The following is a 20,716-nucleotide window of genomic DNA, read 5'->3' as shown; positions in this document are numbered from 1 at the left end:
ATGAATTTTTTTCTTCATACGATATTTTATATTATATTTTTCCATTTCTTATCTTTTCCATTTCTTATTACGCGTTGAAAGCTCTTTCCACGTAAAAAAAAAAACACTCGTAAAATTGGAATCTGGTCGTAAAATGATTCATACTTGATATTTCGCGACACGTCGAAGAAGGTGTCTGATCCAGTGAAATTCGTTTGAGCGGAAGCGAATCGCAAAGAAATTATTCGCGCGGTCTATTATGGAATTTTAAGCCGCGTTCGTTCGACCATCTTTTCGTTCCCATCTGACCGGAGCAATCGTGTTATTATCGAACGATTGTACGGACGTGCCTTGCATAGGATATCTACTACAACGGGAAGCGAAGCACGTGTTTCGAATTGCTCGTGAAAGCCAGAGATTCGCGTCGAAATGTCAAGGAACTGTATCGAGGAATTTATACACGTCGGCGAAAATTCATGTACACTCCCATCTCTGTATTTTTTTCAATATAAAGCGAATAATACCACGTATAATATCACGTTCATTTTAATTTAATAATTAATAATCATACTTAATTAGTTAACGTAACATCGTTACATCGAATTACTAAGGTCACGTTATGGCCACCAAGACGAAATCGGCGAAGCAGTCTTGCCACTAATTAAAATTTCTTTGATAAAATATCGTTTATGCGCACAGCTTACTATTAAAAATTGAGGCTAAACCAACCGTGCTTCGAACTGTGACAATGTTCGCGTTGAATAATATAATTCTACAACGAATAAATTCCGTTGTAACGTTAAACAACGTGCGACAACCTAACGAGAGAAGTATAATAATGAAAAAAGTATCTAATGTGAAAATTCCGTTCCTCTAACCGTTGCTCGAACCGATCGGCACTTGCTACCACAACGAATAATCTTAGTTTCGATCGTGTACATACTAGGATTCATACTAGAAACAAATGCCTCTGAATTTCTGGGTAGAAATATGCAGGCAGAAACGGAGAAACGGAGAAACGGAGAAACGGAGAAACGGGCAACGGTAGGTACAGAGGGAGTGGAATGGGATCGATTCAATTAGCGTTATTATTGCGTGAAACAGAGGACAGCTGATAAAAAGTCCGAGCGTCGAGGATAATTCGATGTCGACGTTTGTCCTGTCTTAATTCCCCTCGAGAATGGAAACGAATTTCTAGGGCTTTCTACCCAACGATTTACCTCGTTTCCTCTTCTCTCTTTCAGACTCTCTTTTCCTTTCTCTTCTCCCTTACCTTCCCTATCTCTTATCTCGTTTCTCAGCAGCGGAGCAGGTACAATACGGTCCTATCTGCTCACGGTCAGCTGGTGAAGCGATGGTATAATTAGAAAGGAGAACCAAAAGGACCTGGCCAGTCAATGAATCGATGAAATTGCTCCGTGAGAGATTCTATCGAAGTAATATTCGTACTTTGTACCACAAGTGCCTCTTTCGATGCTTCAGACTTCGGACGCGCTTCGACCTGCCATGTTTACCATTCTTTCCTCGTCTTCTTCTCTCCAGCTTCTTTTCTTCGTAGCATGATGCGCCAAAAGATATTTCAGGAGTGGAAACGCGGTGGTCTTTTTTCGCGAATAAAGTCGAATTTTTCCGAGAAATTGATGGCCTGACTTTTTGTAGAGACAGTAGTATAAATAAATAAATATTTTGTCGTTTATGCGAAGTTGAAAGAAATGGGAAAGATTCGAGCGTAAACGATATTGATTATAAACGCAGAGCACAAATGAAATTCGTATTTACTAAACGTCGCGGAATAAAAATACGAAAGAACGAGAAGGTATTTCTCTTTCGAGCGATAAATCGGTAAAACTTTCAGCCAACTGATAATAATTTTATTTACGATCCATTATGCGATATTACGTTTTTCAGGTGAAAATAATCCGAAAGATTTCGCACTCTCATTTTTTTATTCCATGCAAATGCCACGTAGCATCGAAAATAAATACCTACTTTGGTATTTAAAATACTCGGCCTGCTTTCCTACCGTGTTTGGCAGATAGGTTTATATTTAACGATACCTGGTTCCTACGTTCGCGTCAACGAGCAACAGCCAATGAGAAATTTAAATCCTTGCTCCATTGCTTTTCCATTAATTCGCGCGACGATGCGATTTCGACTATTCACGATTCGCGTTCAAAGGCCCGTAAACAATATCGTGGAAACATTTGCAGCGACACAGCTCGATAAAACTCTCGATAAGTATCGGAATTTGCGCTTGAGATTGCTCTAAACTCGGTTTTACGCTACATCGGAACAAGTTTGATTTAAATTGCGTCCTGCGTCTGACATCCATAATTAGTAACGAATCGTACGAATCCATTAAGCGACGATTAAGTTACTCAGCAAGGAAAAAGATATCCAAGAATCGCAATTGCGATTAAAGATCGAAGCAGCGACAAGCACAAGATAGGGTCAAGTTGACGGGACGATTAATAAATCGGGAGCAACGGATAAATCTTGCTGAGAAATATAAGAACGTAGGTTAAGAAACTCGAACCAACATTTTGCTTACTTTCATAAGGAAAGTAGGTATAAGAAATCACCTATCTCTCGACTACTTTCCGTATATAAATTTCGTATCACAAAATTGTTTCTACGACGCATATAGATATTTTATCGTGCGATCCACGTGTAATTTCCCCCATCAAGCTATATTATCTAGGGAAAAAGCGTGGACTAGATAGGAGCATAGAAAAAAAGAAGATAGGAAAGAACGTACGCTTGTAACAATTTCCAATATCCTGTGGCACGTATCGGATTCTCATATTGCTGACGCACTCTGGTTACCAGTTAACCAGCAACTGTGCAAGCAGACTCGACCTTGAGCAATTATTAGATCATCCACGAATAAATCTAGCCGATCGAAGAAGCCTCAAATCCGCTATTCCAGACACGGTCGCATCGCTTTCCGCTTACTCCTCGTCCTTTGTTACATCTTGCACGAACACGATGAAACGACGAACATCCTTCTAACGTGTTTTATTAATGCACTTGAACGATCGCCCGCAATTCTTATCTTTATTCGAGATATTTTTCCTCCTCTTCTGTTTACAAACGATAAGAAATGACTTTGTGCTTCGAAGTTTCAACGTCAATTTTTTGAAATTTCGATATCCTCCGAAATGTACGATTCCACGACGCACGATTTTCCTGTCCAATAACTTACAAATTGTAATCGCGAGCCTAACTTTTATCCGAACGTCGTAAACCACGAGAGAATGAAACGGCCACTTTATTCACGGTTCGATAAACCTTTTATCCAAACTCCGTGAAAGCGTACGATCGATTCGTAGCGATCGACGCTAAACTCGTCGATCCTACCGAAGATCGTTCGATACGCGAACAGGAATCCCTCGAGCACAGAGTGATCGGTTCATACAGCCTAGGCAATTTCGCGACACTCGTCGACGCGACCGATCGATTCAACGACCAATTAACCATCGATAAATCCGCCACGGATCAAGAAAATTCTTGTCGGTCACAACTCGAAACTCGATAAATCTTCACGATCGTTTCTGTTTCATTAACGTTAAGATCGTGGCTTCGACGTTTCGCGATCTTTTACAGCATATCGTCACCAACGTTAACAATATTTAATATCGTTTTTTTGCGGGACTTTGTCCGAAAAACGAGTTCGATTTGAAATTGATTAAACGTAGCGAGTGTAGTTCTTTCACTGTTTCGTCACAAATGTCAACTACGCGTGTACGTATCTCGCAAGATACATGTATGTATCTACTGGTATTAAGAATACAGAAGATCCGCTGTGTCGATTCCATGGACCTTATTTAGAGAGTACAAAGGCTGTAAGAGTGCTCGACGAGTGGAATCAACCAAAGTCTCCTTTGCATACGCATTACGCATACGGATCCATTCATGTCGAGAGATGAAGTCGTAAGTGTGGGAGGAAATAACGGATGTCTTCTCAATGACGATTATCGTTCTTCTTCGGTGAAAAGATAATCAACGACACATCTAGACACACGGTATCGATTCACGAGCAGCCTCTCGGTTGGACAGTGAACATGATACAGTCGGCAATGAACTGACGCAAGTGGAGGCCGCGTATGAAAGTAAATATTAACGCTGCCTCCTTCGGTTACGCTCGTGAGCCACACCGGAGATCTTGTAAATACACCTTACTTGGGTGCATCCAAAGTACATACGCACATATTCGCGGACTGGATCAATTTGGATTCTTACGTATCGTCGTATTTTTAAGAGATAGGACACTCGTTCGACGAATTTAAAAGGAGCATATCTTGGCTAGATTTAGCCGTGCTAAATCACTGTCAAATTTCTATAAAATTTATTCCTCTATGGCATCGTAAGTCGTCGTAAATCATCTTACTGCGCGGTAAGTATCCAAATACCGTGTTCTTCGAATCTTCTACACCCAAGATTGTCTCTTTCTCGATTTCACCACGTTATATTAATTAACGTCCATCGCGATTTATGCTACATTTTCGGATGCTTTTATGGCATTTCTCGCGACACGGTGAGATGGTCGAAGCGGCAAACGCATCGGGTATGTATTTTGGGAGCTACGTAGATACTTTTAAAGCGCGTTTCTCGCTCGAGAATTTGTGGGCGTCAGACGTTCTGGTTACCGTATCGTATATTCGCGTGAATTATTTGCAGGGCATAAATATCGGTGTCTTTTTATTCTTTCTGAATGAAACTGCCGGCGAACGAGTTTTATTCCGCCGGATACACGAGCAACGCGTTGAGAAATTTCTTTCTTATATCACGAGGTTAGAAAGAGTTTCGTTGTAGCGACATAGATGCGATTTGTTTTCGACCGTAAATTCGTTAAACGTAACGATCTGATCTGACGAATCTGATCAGAAATTTATATCGTTAAAATACATTTACGTTCGAGCTTACGCGTCACACTTTTATACAAGTATGTTAACTGTATTACGGTTATATTACAATTATATTACAGTTTCAGGTCCTAAAATTTCTCCGAGGAATACGTATGCACATAGCTGTTAACATCTGTTAAGCAATCGTCTAGGTAGGTAGCTATGTAGGTAGCAGGTATCCATCGAATTCTTTTCCCTACAAGACCGAATATTCGAGTAACGCGAAACGTTTATAGATCGTTGTCATTCGACGAGGAATTTCCATCTGGAAACGCATCTGTGCCAACCATATCAATCGCGACTTGTTCTCCTTTTTCCCACGAGAGGTTTTCTTTTATGGGAAAGTAGAAGTGCAGTTTTAACGAGCGTAGGCTCGTAACATTGCATACGCGAGTCACCTACGTCCTGTGTAGATGTTGCGTGTCCTTATCCTACGTACGATGTAGCGAAATCGTTCAATCTCTGTCGTCGTGACAAGCGTCGTGACAAGCATCGTGACAAAAATCAACGATAAACTGTTGGCAATGATTTATGACGTTAATCGCAGTGGAGGAAAAAGAAAAAAGAAACTTAATTGCACTACTAAGAAACGATATTGCAAGGTGATATTTAATTAGGCGGTAGCTAATTAGGAGGAAATACTCAAACGCAAATAATTGCAATTTCAATCACGAAGAAAATCCATAAACATAATTTGAACAGACATATTGGGTCGATCACAGTTTATTCTCTTGGTTTGTACTCGATAGATCGTTCAAAAACTTCAGCTTCCTGTGTAATTTAATCATCGCACTTATTCGAATTTTTCGAATTTTTGCGATATCTCTGTCCTATTCCTCTTTCTCTTTGCCTCTTACAATTTACGTAACTTTTCTTTCTCCGTTTAACTATTATACAGTACTTTACATCGTATTTGTACACACAGTTGTAAGCTCGCTTCGACGCTTTCGTTCAGGCCTGTAATTGGGAATCTACCTGATTCGAGGTCGTCGTGATCAGCTCCACGAAGGCAGGAATGAAAACTGCGCGACAATCTTCGACCACCGGGCGACGCGCCCTCCGTCGAAACGTTGTGCATCTTCACGGCCAATTTCTCGAGTTCGGAACCCCCTCTAACGAAGCTCCTCCGGCCGCTTCCGTCAAGTAGGTCCGAGGTAAACCGAGTGCCGCGGCATTTTTTTGCGAGTCGCCCGCGACGATGCTCGCGCCAACGAGTACCGGGTTAATTAACGACTAATTAACGGGTAACTACGCGCGATCCTGGCTTGGCACAGGTGCGTGGGCGTGGCGGTAGGTCGCGGCCAATCTCCTCTCGTCTCCTTCCTCGCTCTAGTTCACACCTGCAAAGAAAATCAAATTCGTCGAGCGACGTTGATCCACGCACGCTCGAGGAACGTTCTCCAAAATAGCGACACGAAACCCGAGATCCGGGAAAACTGAACTTTACTTCTACGAGACTGGAAGTTCTCTCCATTTTTATTCTCCATGTTTTTCGCCTCTCTTTATTCCTAACGTAGAATTTAACGCCGAACGTGAGCGTAACTTTTTGATTCTTCTTTCAACACGAACATTTGAACGTGAACATCGAACGATTTCCTACTGAAATCAAATGATACTATATTTTTAGAAATTAAATGTTCGCGGTATTCGAATATACAAATTCATTATCAAATAAGTATAATTACAAATTACGACCATATGCATCTGAGTGTGCGCTGTCCGCTTTGTGTCGCGATACAACTACTATTATAGAGTGGACGTTGTTTTTTTACGTAATACACACACCTGCCTTTGCAGATTTTCTCCCAAGGTTGCGTTTAATAATAACGACGCTTCGTCTTTTTATACCTTCGAGTTTTTCCAGTACGACAAAGATATATATATAAATATCCACTAAAAATATGTTTTCAACGTAATAAGTTAAAAAAGAAAAAAACGATAAGTGGGTCGCATTAAGGAATAATATGTAATACACGCTAAACGATAAAAGCTGGAATAGTCGGTAAGACGAACTTAAGTAATTTACCTTCCGATAGATTACTATCGAACGTTTCGTTCGATTCGGACAAAAATTTTCAACCCTTCTTTCTCCTCGAATATGAAAATCTTTTGTATCTACGATTCAACAATTTTACATTTAATAAATAACCTTCGATATAGTCGATCGAAATTCGCTTTACGAATATCCGAAATCGCAAAAGTTTCTAAGACATCGGTGAAAAGTTCAAGCTCGTCGTGTTCAACCGATCGAACAAAAACAAATATGGCAACAATTGCGTAACGTGTTGGTCGAATTAGACCAAACCGTTAATAAACGATTCATCGCTCACCGTTACGTAAACCTCTCATCCTGCACGCCTCAGCTCTTTATCGTTTATTGTTCGTCGTTTGTTCCAACGTGTACACTCTTCCCCGTGATTTCGTCCAACATTAATCAACGTTGAAAAACGCCTCTACATTTTCATTAAAGATTATTACCGTGGCTTTGTACGATTTACACGATGGTCGTGTACGGCGGATGAAAAGCGCAACCCTCTGTGAGATTTTTCCTTTGTAGGCATACATATATGGGACGTGCTAGCCACCGAAGGAGAATCTCAGAGGAGACCAACGGGAAATAAATCTTCAGAGACTAGTTGGTTAGGATTTGCGGGATATCTTGCAGAAACGGATTGCACAACGAAGCTGCAAGGCGATTCGCACGATCGTGATGAATGGAGGAAGGGACGAGTAAAGTGTGATGTTACAACTCTTGTTATCCACTGGAGTATTTCTTTTCCTTTCGGCAAATATAGTTTACTCGTTTCGTTCGCTGTACCAAATGCAAGTATATTTTACGACTATCCTATGATACTTTATTTACAAGCTCGAAGACGATCTTCGAGATCGTTCTCGATCCAGTAAAGCCTTTATCTCTATTAAAAATGTTTTCTAACTTTGAGAAAAACGCGCTTCTATGGAACTTGCTTCCGTGAGTCAAAAAATTACACGTTAACGCATAACTTGAGGAATTTGTTGAAATTCTTATGTTGGATTTCTCATTCTTAAATTCAACGTCTTGGAGGCAAAATAAACGTACACGCATTCGATAAAATAAAATGACAATATCGCAGAGTGTATGTTCGTCTTTTAATTTTAATGCTTAAAGATTGAGAGTATTAGCCACGAGGTTTTCAAATTCCCTTACAAGAATGATAAAATTTTAAAGCACGAAAAGGCACCGCAAAGAAACCAATGACGACTCACTTATGCAAGGAGGGAACCGCTTTTATGCGGCATCGTGCTCTCGCAATTATTGTATTTTGCAAGGATTAATCCAACAAGCGTGCGCGTGCGCACACACGATTGCGATTTGCTAAACGTATAATTTATGCTTTGCTTGCCAGCGTGTGGGCTCTTTGCTTATGCACGCGCTGCAGCTCGTAGGTGTGCGTGGGCGTGGTGCACTTTTTAAATAGGCCGTCAGGCTAGCTCGTAATTAAAGACCGAAAGGCAGAGAGATAAGTTTCGATTTCAGCTCTCGAGGCATCGTTGCCGCCGCGATGCGGATGGTTATTCGATTCGTCGTTGCTAGAATAACAATCTTATTTTAAACAGGAATAAGTTCTCGCGGAGCTTCGAATACGCTCCTTCGACTAATATTTCAGGGATTCCTTTACAATTTTCAGCTCTATCGTTAGATTTAAAATATTTGAACTTACGTTTAAGGAACCGGACTCGAACTATTGTTATCGATGGAAATAACTCTATTTGTTTTCACTGTCTGCTTTACAACGTTTACAAATACAGAAAAATACCACTCGCCATTTCTATACGTATGCACGTCGTTTACACAAGGCCATATCTTTGTTGGAGCCAAATAATAAATTTATTTCCGAGAATTTCGTAGAAACACAAGTAGAAACAGAGATGTCTCGCTCTTGACCCTCGTTAGAACTTTAACGATCTTTCTTTCGAGCGGAAGCAAAGTTTGGTGTAACTTTCCAAGTACATAGACCAATTAGAGATGTCAGAAACGAACCAAAATCTCCAAATTTTCCTTCGATGAAAAGACATTCTCGCCACCTCTCGCGTCAAAAATGTCTGTCGTAATCGTCATTCGTTATTCGTTCAGCCTCTTTTTGCTTTTTCTCGTACGACGATCGCGTCACAGATACACGCGAAATTTTCAAAGTCTTCCGAGGACACGTTCAGGTCTCGATTCGACGAATCTGAATGTAAAGCACGGAAGATCTCGATCGAGAATGACTCGGAGAACACGCTACAGAAACGATATCCCCACGAACCACCTGTTGATCGTAAACTTCAATTTCCATTTCTATGAAGCGACCGCGCAGCATGGCGCAACGGAAAGGTGCAAGAAATACGAATGCTGCTCGCTAGCATCGGTGCTCGTTAATTTCTTCTTCTAACTAATTAACGATCCGAGTAATTTACGGTAAATGAAATATTAATTAGATCTCGGATCGCAGAGATCCGCTGGATATGTTTGTGGGAAGAAATGCGACTGAAATAACATATTCTTACGAATTTCACACGCACGATACGTATACAAATACTCGTGTATTAACTCGCTATCGATCGCGAAGAACCCGGTATAAACGATCCATCTTCAATTACGTATCGTTGGCAACTTTGTGGCTCGGCTCGATTATCCTAACGCACGTTTAGACACAGATTCGTAGTTACCTGGTATTTTTCTTACGTATCCGCTATTCTACCCTATCCACCGCGTTGTACGAGATTCGATCACGAGTCGAGCAATAATACGCCATTTACGTCCCATTGGAAGATACGTTCGTTACAATACACACGCCATTAACCCCTCGTAAATCTTACGCGCCTCAGGAACTGTTATTATATTTACCCAGCGAGCTTTTCGCCGTTTCCTCGACGTTCGAAAACTGGTTCGTTAATCATTCGGCGGGGAAACAAGAGCGCGGATCGTTAAGGCCGCTCATCGCAACAGGGCAATTACATTGAGCCGGCGTTCGAGCAAGATTTACGATATCGGATCGGTATCGGATATTAATGACGCCACGTGAACTTGCGGGTTTCGTTCCATTCGCGTCGTGTCGCTTGAAAATAGAGATCAATGTCCATCGCGAAGGATAACTGACAGAAAGTACATAGTAGTAGAATTTGAAATTGCGTCTTTACCCATGATCGACGGGTCGTCGATGAATGAATCTTCAGGACAGAAGGAACAAACAATCGAGATAAATTTTGTGGAACTAATTAACGCGGCATGGCGTGACGTTCGTTAGTTTCAGACAATTCGGAACGGATCGATGAGAGCTAATTGCGAACGTTACGAGCTCCTCTTTTACGGCGTCTGCTGCTGTAGTTAATTTTCTCCCTGTTGCTGGTTATTTCTTTAGAGCTTTAAGTAGCGGCAGGAAAGACGTCGATAGAAGACAGTGTACGGACGATGTCGGCTCTTTGTAACGCGAAAAAACCGTAAAACATCTTAACGATATTATTTCGTAGTGATAAACCGTGCCATATTTGCAACGATATCGTCGATATCGTTTAATTATTCCTTTATAAGAAGATATTTTAAAAGAAATATTTATAAGAAAAATCTGGATATGCGTTCGATGAATATTCATCGGAACGTCGGAAAGGATTACGGAATTTGTGCTGTCATTAAAGGTATTTGAAAAAAACATTGACCTTGCAAGTTTTATCCGTCGCAAAATCCATGGAATCGCGAGCGGAAACATGATTTCACGATCGCGAAAACTGGTGTTTCTCGTCGAACGACTGTGAATAACGAGCTAGTCGATTTTATCCTTGCGCGTGTCCACGACCCACAATTTTATCGTTTACAGTAGGCGCTTCTCTATTACCTTTCGCACGAGATGTCGTAAATTTTCAGTCGCAATTTTGTCATTTTACCATTAAAGAGACCCTAATGAATATTAACGACGACGTATAAATAACATAACACTGTTCTTAATTTCAAACTTCTTCCCATGACCATTATTTCGCCGTTCTTCCATTTCTCGAATATCTTCCTCGAATACGGTGAAACGTTAATGAGCCCGACAAAACAAAGAAGAATTTCATACGAGTAATTGGCAATTAACATATCAACTCGATTATCCGGACAGTATTTTATAATACGTCAAGATCCACTTTGCAAATTTTTTTGTACATTTTATTACGAAATGAAAATTCTTATCTGTACAGGTTTATAAAATTCGAAAATAAGATAATTATTTTTGGTGGCATGTGCGTAGAAAAAAAGTAGATTGCCTTGTCTTTTACCTTAATTATACATTAAGTAATGGACTAATAAACGGAGAAAAATTTTGCATAATCCGTGTTACAAAAATATATCGTATCTGTGTTCGATCGGACGAAGAATTCGCAACTATTTGATGGCACGTGAACGCGAAAGACGAAGTTGGTAGTCGGAGAGAAATTATCCACAGTTACGGCAAAGATGGTCCTTCTCGAGAAATTTACAAATGGAATAGTTTAATTTCGGCTTAAGTCTTCCGTCGAGGGAGAGTCACACGCGGTCTGGTGAATTTCGAGTTCAAAGGCCGGATTTGAGATTCTGTCGAGGATTAAAGGTTGGCCTGGCCACGAACGACTATTCGCGTCGACGTTTCGTAAAAGATATAGCGGTGCTTAAAATAGAGGAGGATCCGAGACGCTGGCTCAAGTAGCTTTTAACGATGAACCAAAGCTGAGAAATCGTCGGTATCGTTGGATGATCGAAGACGGAAACGGAAGAAGCGACTTCTCTACGCGTCGCTACGCTTACTTACGAATAATTCAGGTATATCTCTTAGGTTTCTTTTATTTTTAGCAACTTTATTTTTAGCTCGACGCCAAAAATAACGATTATCTTTTACAATTTTACGAAAAGAATTGATTCTTTAAATATTTTAGTTAAATAACAACCAAACTTTTGAAACACACGAGGTACATATAGCTTAGACGAAGTACTCCTTCTTCTTCCATTTCTCGCAATTTCCTCTTGTTATTATACGCACCTTGGTTCCGCGTACAAAATCAGACCACCTACTTACATATGTAAGTACATACCGTGCGCAACGGACAAGAATCACCGTCGCTTTCGCAATTACACGAAACACCGTGCTACTCGTTTCGCGAGGCACACATTAAGGATAAAACACCGACGAGGAAGAAAGACTTCAGACAACTATTTCGATTTCCATTCTTTCCCTGTCCCACTAAATGGAATCAAACGAATCGCTATTCTTGTTCTCGAGGAATCGTTCACTCGCGTTACTGGAGCGGTCTCCTGGCTTTCTTTATCCCCAGCCGTGAAAACGGAACGCGTAATCATTTTTTCTATTACACCGGCGACACTTCCGGTGAAAGCACGTCCCGATTCGCGCGTAAGCTCGTAAAGTTGATTTATCGAGACTGACGCGAACTTATCGCGGGGTACGCAGAGCTTTTCGCCCTTGCTGGCTGGAATTACGATCCGCGATTTATGCTCTCTGAAAACGTGGTCGAATATTCGACAGATTTACGAGTGAAACCAGTCTTCGCGCGAAAAGCTTGAAAATATTCGCCGTCTTGTTCGAATCACTCGCCCAACGTTTTGTAAATGACTGTGTTGAGGATTTTCGATGAATTTCTTTTCGATAGAAGCTAAACGATCGTTGAAATTTCAATTTTTTATTTTTTGTCTCTTATGCGATTTTCTTCGGATCTTTAGTAATTTCATACTCGTCAAATATTATTCGAAAAACGTATTTAAACCATCTACATTTAATGCAGGTTACTCCGAGTGTTGCGAATTCTCGACTAAAGAGCAACCGATCAGGTCAAACCGATCGGTCGATATCGGCTACCACGAATCACTCAACGCTCAAAGTGGAGGAGGTTTAATAGATCGAGCCTTGGAGTAATCTATCACTGTATTTGCACTTGTTGTATAAAAGTAACGTTGATGTTACGAACACGGCGGCGGTAGGATCTTGTTGGAAGCGAAGTATTTTACTCGCACGGTACGATGTCTGATGATAAACCGTCCTCCTACGTTGATGATTCTTCCTACCTTTCTCCGGCTGGTCTTTTCCCGGGATTTTCTACCTGACCTCGGAGTCATCAGGTTTACAGCTAAGGGGAAACGATGTAATTCGGAATTTCCTAAAGAAGGGAAAAGGCTCTGTCCGTGCCATAAACGGACGACCACTCAAAATTCCGAACACGGAGTTTTTATCGACGCAAAAGATTTTTCGACAGCCGTTTCTTCGGTATAATTTCCTGCTGTTTAAATCGATGATAAACTATAAAAGCATAAATTATTCCTTTCGTGTATCCGATGTAACAAAAATCCTAATATTCCGATATAACGTACTTATAGTAACGTACCTATTTAATCTAATAATATAATATAATATAACGTAGTATAATGTAATAATGTATTTAATCATCCGAAAGGCGAACAGTTCGACCGAACGATTATCACTAACCAACGATATTCTCTTTTGTTCTACAGAGAGTAAGCCTCGAATTCAATTGCAAACAATATGCTGTGTATTAATTCCAATTATTATTACTACGCGTGTATCGAAAATCAATTACAGCGCGGAAACGTTGTTTCATGGCAAGAATGGAGCCGTTCGAACGCGCGAAAATGCGCTTCATCTTCGGCATGGACCGTACAAGCTCAGGTGTACGATTGCATAACAATCGTGCATGCATTATGTAACGTTAGAGACGCCGAAACAATCGGTGGAAAGTACCGGCAACAAAGGGACGTGCACACAGTGTATACGCGCCGCGATTAAGCGGCCGCCCGGTTGGCGCGAGATTCGTGTAATGAAATTAACGCAGTTGGATAACGTTTTCTCGGAACATTGCTTTTACTCCACCTCAAAGCACCGTTTCGCAATATTCGAACCAGGGAAGATATTTAGAAACGTTGTTAAGAACATTACGATCCTTTCACCATTCTACCGCGAATGTTTTAACGTTTTTCCCGCGAAATACGTTTCAACGAGCATCCAGTAGAATTTAAAAAGTTCACTCGGCTACACGATTAACTTTCGTTTGTCCCTCGCGTTAATTTCACATATTGCCGTAAATGTAAGAAATCGATATTACGCCCTTCGCGTTACTCTTTTTGGAAACGATGCGACGCAATTCCTCCGTTTCTAACATTAATTACAACGATGCGGGCTATGTTGCATTTCCGTCTCGCAAAAAATTCGCATCAAGTGCTTATAATTTTATACCGTATTATAATCCGTATGTATTATAATCTTTGACCATACAGTTATTACATTGTAAAGCCAGATGCTTCTGTACCTCCTAACATCGTGCGTGTATTTAATATGATATTTTTTAAATATCCAACATGCAAAATATACAATTTTTTCGTTAGCAAATTTAATCACGATCTTAGCCATAGTTACAACAGGTTCCCACGTAGCAGTTCATTCTACATATTTACTTATACAACATTGCTATCCTGTTACACACGAACTCTTCGCCAAGCTCTTCCTCCACACGCGAACCATTGAATTCAACTGTAATCTCCACTTTCGAAGAATTTAATACTCGACCCTGTTCATTACGCCGCATCGCGAGCTAATTAGTAGCTCAGCGAATGTCGATTAACTCGATTAGCATTCCTGATTGTCCGAGCATGGCCTTCCCGGCTTTATACACTTGCGATTTCGTGCCACCTCGTTTACCCGCGCCATTCGTCTCCTCTCGAGATCTCAGTCTTTGTTTATCTACTCTATTTGCAAACACGTTTTCGTGGTGTTTTGAACGGTAAACGGTAAATAATTTGAGCGGGGAACACGTCTTGGTTAATGCCACGTACAAGTAGCAAGCAGTCGCGAAATTTATTCCGTTACGCCGTTTTGATTACAAGTGCCGTGAGCGGAGATTACGTACACGGGTTTCTACGCGAAACGAAATTCCAGTCTGTCTTTCCATACGATACAATTGGCTTTTGCATCTCACACGTACATTCTTCTTTTAGTTTCGCTACATTCTTACGATAGTCGTATTTCTTCTAGCCAGAGGTAATAGATACAACTACCATAAAGGATAATCCAATTATATTTATATATATATACTTGTAGATAACTTTAAATATCAATTTTCATTAAACGATTTTAGATGCATTAGATTATACGGCGATAATAAAGAAATAATTTTTAAACAAGGGAACGAGAAAACAGAAATTAAAAGAACGAAAAGATTTTTAATTCGTTGGTTGGAGAACTTAAAAAACAATGCAGCAGATTAAATAGCAATTAAAATACGCATAATAATATCTGAGAGAATCACAGTAAATTTTCAGTTTTAATCACGTTCAACGATTGCGACTATGGAATCGTTACTTCCACATACTGATTCGTGAAATTATTCGCCGTGCACCTCTGTTTGCCACGGATCGATAACTCGCGGATTTCACTTTATCGCCTATGATAATTTCAACGGTGCAATTAAAATATAAATTCGCTCTGTTTATATTGTATTCTACCTGTATTGCGCCATTAATTCTGACCTCAACCTTATCCATAAATAATAACTTTAATAAAGATTTATACTTGCATTAACCCATTTGTATTTCGCTTATACTCGGCTTAAATTGCAAATGAGGTTTTGTACGTAAAACGGCGTTACTTTTCTACCGGTCCAATATACTTTAAAACGCGCCTGTCTGATCCTCATCCCGGAGAATTAAACGTTATTCGATCGTTCATGGATCACGAGAAACGCGAACGAAAGAATCTCGCTTACGAAAAGTTCACCGACCTGTCCCACATATTGTTATAAAATCTCCGCGTTACACACTTGATCACGTAGCATACCCTGTGGGCTACCAACGAAAGAAGGATGCACGGACATCGAACAATGGACACAGGCGACAGCATTTGGCAAATTGTCGTGCTCTTTTCGTTTCGTTTCCAAGTTTTTGGCTGGTAAAACCACCGAGTTAAATTAAATCGACCCTGTTAACGTAAATAAAGACGGAATGCTGTCGGCAACGAGACGGCTATTTACGAAATATTTTACGTCCTAACAGAATGCGAAACATCGTGATACGCTTGTGCCGGAAGTTTCGCTAAATTAGTCATTTTTCGTGGGGAGACGCGAGATTCTATGATATGTATTTACATATAACTGAAAAATTAATAGCAGACAAATATTTGTAAGATTATTTATTTTTGTAAAGTTAAAATCCAGGTCAGATTAACCACAACTTTCAAATGGCGTTTAGTTTGATAAATAAGTATATAGATAAATGCAACCAAAGAAACAATTGTAAAAAAAAGACTCGAGAACACGGATTACACGGTCTCGTGGGTTTTAAAGACTTCGGAAGGCTTCTGATCGCAGGATTGCACGACAAGTTTCCTTTAAAAGTATCAATTTTTCTGCTTTTCTTACCCCCGTTTCATATCGATTAACCTTCTCACCATCTTAACCTAGTCTATCTGTGCATATATCGTACGAGTTATTTGATACTGCCAAAGTATCAGAGTATAACGCTCGTAAAAAGAATCATATCCGTAATTATGAAAATAAATACTCTGAATATTTCCATGTGCACTTTCTACGCATTTCAGGGAATAAGGTACTTTCTACGCGTAATAAAAAGCCGTTAACGTCTCTTACACCGACATCTTTCTACGTTCTCTACTGAATTTGCAGCGCGATTATAAATTTCGTAGTCGTTATTCAGAGCCGATAAGCATATTTCGTCAACGAGGTTGTTCCATGAAACTCTAGGAAACAAGGGAGCGTCCTTTGCACGAAAAATCTGCCGTCTACCGCGCGCTATCATGCGATGAAAGCCGGTATCTATTTCGTCGACGCGGACGGAAGGAGCATACCCTTTTGTTAGGCGTTATCCATACCGGATGTTGCGTCGTTGCTACCTGCCTGAAAGCCGCTTCCTGCGTTGTCCGATATTCTCTCTTCCCTTGCTTTCTTTCATCTTCCCTTTTGCAGTATTTTAGGCAGAGTATCTGACGCGACACGCGAGAAAATCCCCTTCCCTCCGCATAATCGACTCGCATTTTTCGCACAGGAAAATTCCACTTTCGCTTCCGCAACTATGACTCAAACTCTGTCAATGTTCTTCCTTCGATCACAGTGTGACATCATTACGCTACGATACGATTTTTCTCTCAGTCCACCGCGAACCTCGATGGCTCTAAGCAGCTAGTTCGAGAACTTGTCGCGGATACGAGAGAGCACGGTTCACCGACAAGTTTTCGCGGAAATATTCGCAAGTTACGCACGCGCTCGTAAAGGCGGACAAAATTTCGACGGTAGTTCCGAGAGTTAAACTATGACGAGTTAAACCGACGCGCGACGGTCGAATAGCAAATTAGAAGGGATTCGGGCTACGTTCTACCATTCCGTGAAAACACGTTATGTCAATGGAAATTTTAAATCCAGCAGCAGCTACCCGCTGCGTAGAATGCGGCGATGGTAAGCTGCTTAAATCGGGAGCTTTCGCAAAACACGAGAGCTTTATACCCTCCGGCCATCTTTCGCTGAATTTTCGCACGGTCAAACAAATGGCAAGTCTCGTGATGCAAATCCGTCCGTCGATATATTCAGTGTACTTTAATATGTATTCACCGAGCTCGGGGCGCGTTAATTCGCACTTCGATTTTCAACCATCGAAGCTTTTAACGTTTGTTTTAATGGTTTTGCGGCAGCGATTCGCATTGATATTGCTATTGCGACGAGGCTACGGTAAAACTCTGTGCTTTTGCTTTTACATATATTTAGATTCATATGTAAATTCGATCGTTTCGGATGCTCTCTTTCGATCGATGAAGATCTTTCTAGAAATGGAGGATCGCAGATCGTTATAATAATAAATCTCGATCTGTATCTACATTAACGAACGAATCAAAAATACAATCCATTTCAAATCAAAGAAGACAATCGAAAGAACGCAGAATCATCAGATCGCAGAATCGAACAAATTCGACCCACTCGACGAGGCTATGTTGGATCGCTATCCGAGCATCGCGCGATGTACTTTCTCCAGTTTCCACATAAATTTCCGTAAAATTGTCCGAAGAACTTTGACGCTGTCCCGTACGATCCGATATAGCTTTCAATAGCGAACGATCCTTCCCCGTCGATAAAACGAACAACCGATAAAAATCGAACATCGTGGTGGCGTTTCACCGTGCCGTTTCCCATAATTGTCAACGCGATTAATCATAATAACCAGTGAGAAAAAAAACGTCTAGGAGAGACGATCGAACGGCCAAAAAATTGGCGGATAACTGACGCGCTAATGATTCTAACGTTTCTATAATTGTTGCACGATTCTCCGCTTCGAACGTTCAACCAAAGTCGGACATGCATGGGTAGCGTATGGTGCACGGTGTTGTACAGCCAGTTTCTAAAGGCCGGTTCCCAGAGGAAAATAGCTCGAGGGTGCAATTCCCGAAGCTGCGATCGTAATACGCGTTAAACCGGCTACAACATTGTGCCCAGACGACTAACGACTCACGCGTAATTGGTCGATCGCTCGAAACGACCACGATAATGCGAGAACGAGTTTAATGGGGTAAGTGGATCACGGGCGCGGGATAGAACCATTAACAATTAACCGAGTAGCCCGTATCATCGTCCTATGCAACGTCTATAGAACCGATAAGATGCCCGAAGATGGAAATTTCCTGGTATTTCGTATAACGATCTATCAAAGATGATCTACTAGCAACGTTAGCCGCGTGTTTCGTGATAATTTTTATAGTTTCTAAAATATATGATGTTTCGTTCGTCTCCTCTATTTTCATACTCTTTGTTAAAATATATATATATATATTTTTTTCTATTAGATGAACAAAACAGGAAAACGTTTATCTCGTGGAAAGAGTATCGTGGTATCGAGATAAACGTCGTATCAACAGATATGAACTTTCTCGAATGAAAATGTTTACAGATCACAGATTCTTGTTAGAACACGATTCTTCAAAATGTCGAAATTAAACGTGTAATAGTTTACGCTTGTTAATAACGAAAGAATTCGATTACGAATTACGAACGAGAGTTTCCTCCTACTGCGAAAAAATGCGATGCTCCGTTCGAATGAGACTTCTAATGATTACTATCCTTCAAGAAACTTTATCCGAGTTCTCTCTAATTGTTTTACTTAATAGTTTCCTAAGTAGGTTTTTTCATGAAATCATCGTTTTTTTATCTATAATCCTTTCAGCGTGCGATGTTAATAGCGAAATATGTTTATTTGGCTTTCGTTCGTTTAAAATCGTGTAACATTTTAGAAAATTGTATGGAACATTTATGTTTCCAAATTCGTTTGATCGTGCAAGTTACAGATAACGAATGACAACAGAAAAGTTCAAGTTGCGATATAAATGTTACAATTAAATTCACATTCTTTGCATTGCTAAAATACAATACTTTAAAATGTCATATCTATCTGATTTTAAATCGAAAACTATTAATTTTCGCAGAAAAATTATTTTTTGTCCTATCGTACTTGTTACCAGCTTAAATTAATTAGAAGTTTTGGATCATGTGTCCAACCTGTTTTGTCTATTAACAACCCGCTATAAATGAAAATTCTGTTTTACTATATAAGTTACAGAGTATTCGATACAACACATCTGTTACAATCCCCGGCACATTATTAACAAACGTCAAGTTATTTATTAATTATTGCATGTACAATATGGATATGACGTATGAAATAAACAAGGGAAACGAGAAACTTTGAGTAGTTTAATAAGCAGAAATAATCACAACAATGTCCAAATTAATTTCGGCAACTATAATCCAAAATAACAGGTTTTAATGTTAATTAAATCACATCGAACTATGTGTTACCAACTACAGCCAGAGTTAATTCAAGAAACATCGACACGCGATACTAAATTTTTATTTCAACATAAAAGCATAGTAGATTGTAAAATTCACAAACTGCGTTACGCATTAATTCATTACCACAAAATCAAAAGTTAATTGCACATCAGATATGTTCTTCAAATCAACCCGTATGTACTTTTAAAATATTACTTCTCTGTATTTTTCCGTGATCGAGACTTCCGAGAGAGAGAGAGAGAGAGAGAGAGAATGATAAAGGTTTTTACGATATTCTTACACGGTCTAAATGAAAATCGAGAGTTTTTTTTGACACAATTACATTGCAATAAAATAGAATTTACAATAGATCAGATTAAATTACGTTGGAATAGTTAGGATAAAATTCTAAAGTTCAAGACCCTGGCACATCTTCGAAATAACAATTTCACCAAATTATTTTTGATCGCTTTGCTCTAAGGGACAAAAGGGAAAAAGAAAAGTAAACTAGATTCGCGAATCGTTATTTTTCTGAGCAATTGTTGGAATAATAACATCGCTGCAGGTAAATCGGTCGTCGTGTCGCTTGGAGAACGCCTCGCAATTAGAAAATGCAAAATTTACCTGGTGATAGACGGCCGCCTCGGTAAGGCCGTGTTTCCGAGTCAAGGATCTTCGCCAGCGGCGTTTTACGTCACCAGCCACTATTTTTCGTCTCCCCGAAGGCGTACGGTCACTCGGCGAATGCTTTAGACGTTTCACGTTCGCACAAAGCCGTTGCACCGCTGAATGGAACATGCTGCGAGGATCGTGTACGCAGAGTTAATTTTAATGTGCGTTACGTGCGCGTTCGAAGGACGCTCCTCCGACACCGGAGGTCGGTGACAAAAGGGTTCATTTACGCTCCTCCGCCGCGCCAGCAACGAAGCACTCGTACGCTCGATTCTACCTACTATTCGCCATTGAATCCGAGCCTCGAGCACTAGGAAATTTTTCGTTCGAACGATACACGTTTC

General features: G+C 40.3%; 1 protein-coding gene and 1 long non-coding RNA gene across 18 annotated transcripts in view; one reads left to right on the top strand and one right to left on the bottom strand.

Annotated features, from left to right (window-relative positions):
* Nucleotides 1-20,716, bottom strand: part of LOC100652225 (ras GTPase-activating protein raskol) — a 254,380-nt gene that overhangs the window by 89,070 nt on the left and 144,594 nt on the right. Inside the window, exons 2-3 of one of the 17 annotated variants that reach the window (XM_020868619.2) lie at nucleotides 20,325-20,499; nucleotides 5,862-6,226 (exon numbers count right to left, since the gene is read on the bottom strand). The exons of 15 other annotated variants lie outside the window; for them this stretch is intronic. In XM_020868619.2, the coding sequence (XP_020724278.1) occupies nucleotides 5,862-5,964 (103 nt within the window). In that variant the 5' untranslated portion in view covers nucleotides 5,965-6,226; nucleotides 20,325-20,499. Of the gene's footprint in view, nucleotides 1-2,737; nucleotides 3,305-5,861; nucleotides 6,227-20,324; nucleotides 20,500-20,716 lie in introns of those variants that run through there. One more of the 17 variants, XM_048404043.1, reaches the window with a different exon arrangement.
* On the top strand, nucleotides 3,990-8,122 carry LOC110120349. Its single transcript, XR_007223304.1, has 3 exons — nucleotides 3,990-4,375; nucleotides 4,967-5,038; nucleotides 7,444-8,122. It is a non-coding gene; the product is annotated as an uncharacterized LOC110120349 (long non-coding RNA).

Source organism: Bombus terrestris, chromosome 3 (assembly GCF_910591885.1).
Source record: "Bombus terrestris chromosome 3, iyBomTerr1.2, whole genome shotgun sequence".
NCBI classification, from domain to species: Eukaryota; Metazoa; Arthropoda; class Insecta; order Hymenoptera; family Apidae; genus Bombus; species Bombus terrestris.
The sequence above is the reverse complement of the archived record's forward strand: the minus strand, read 5'-3'. Positions and strand labels throughout refer to the sequence as shown.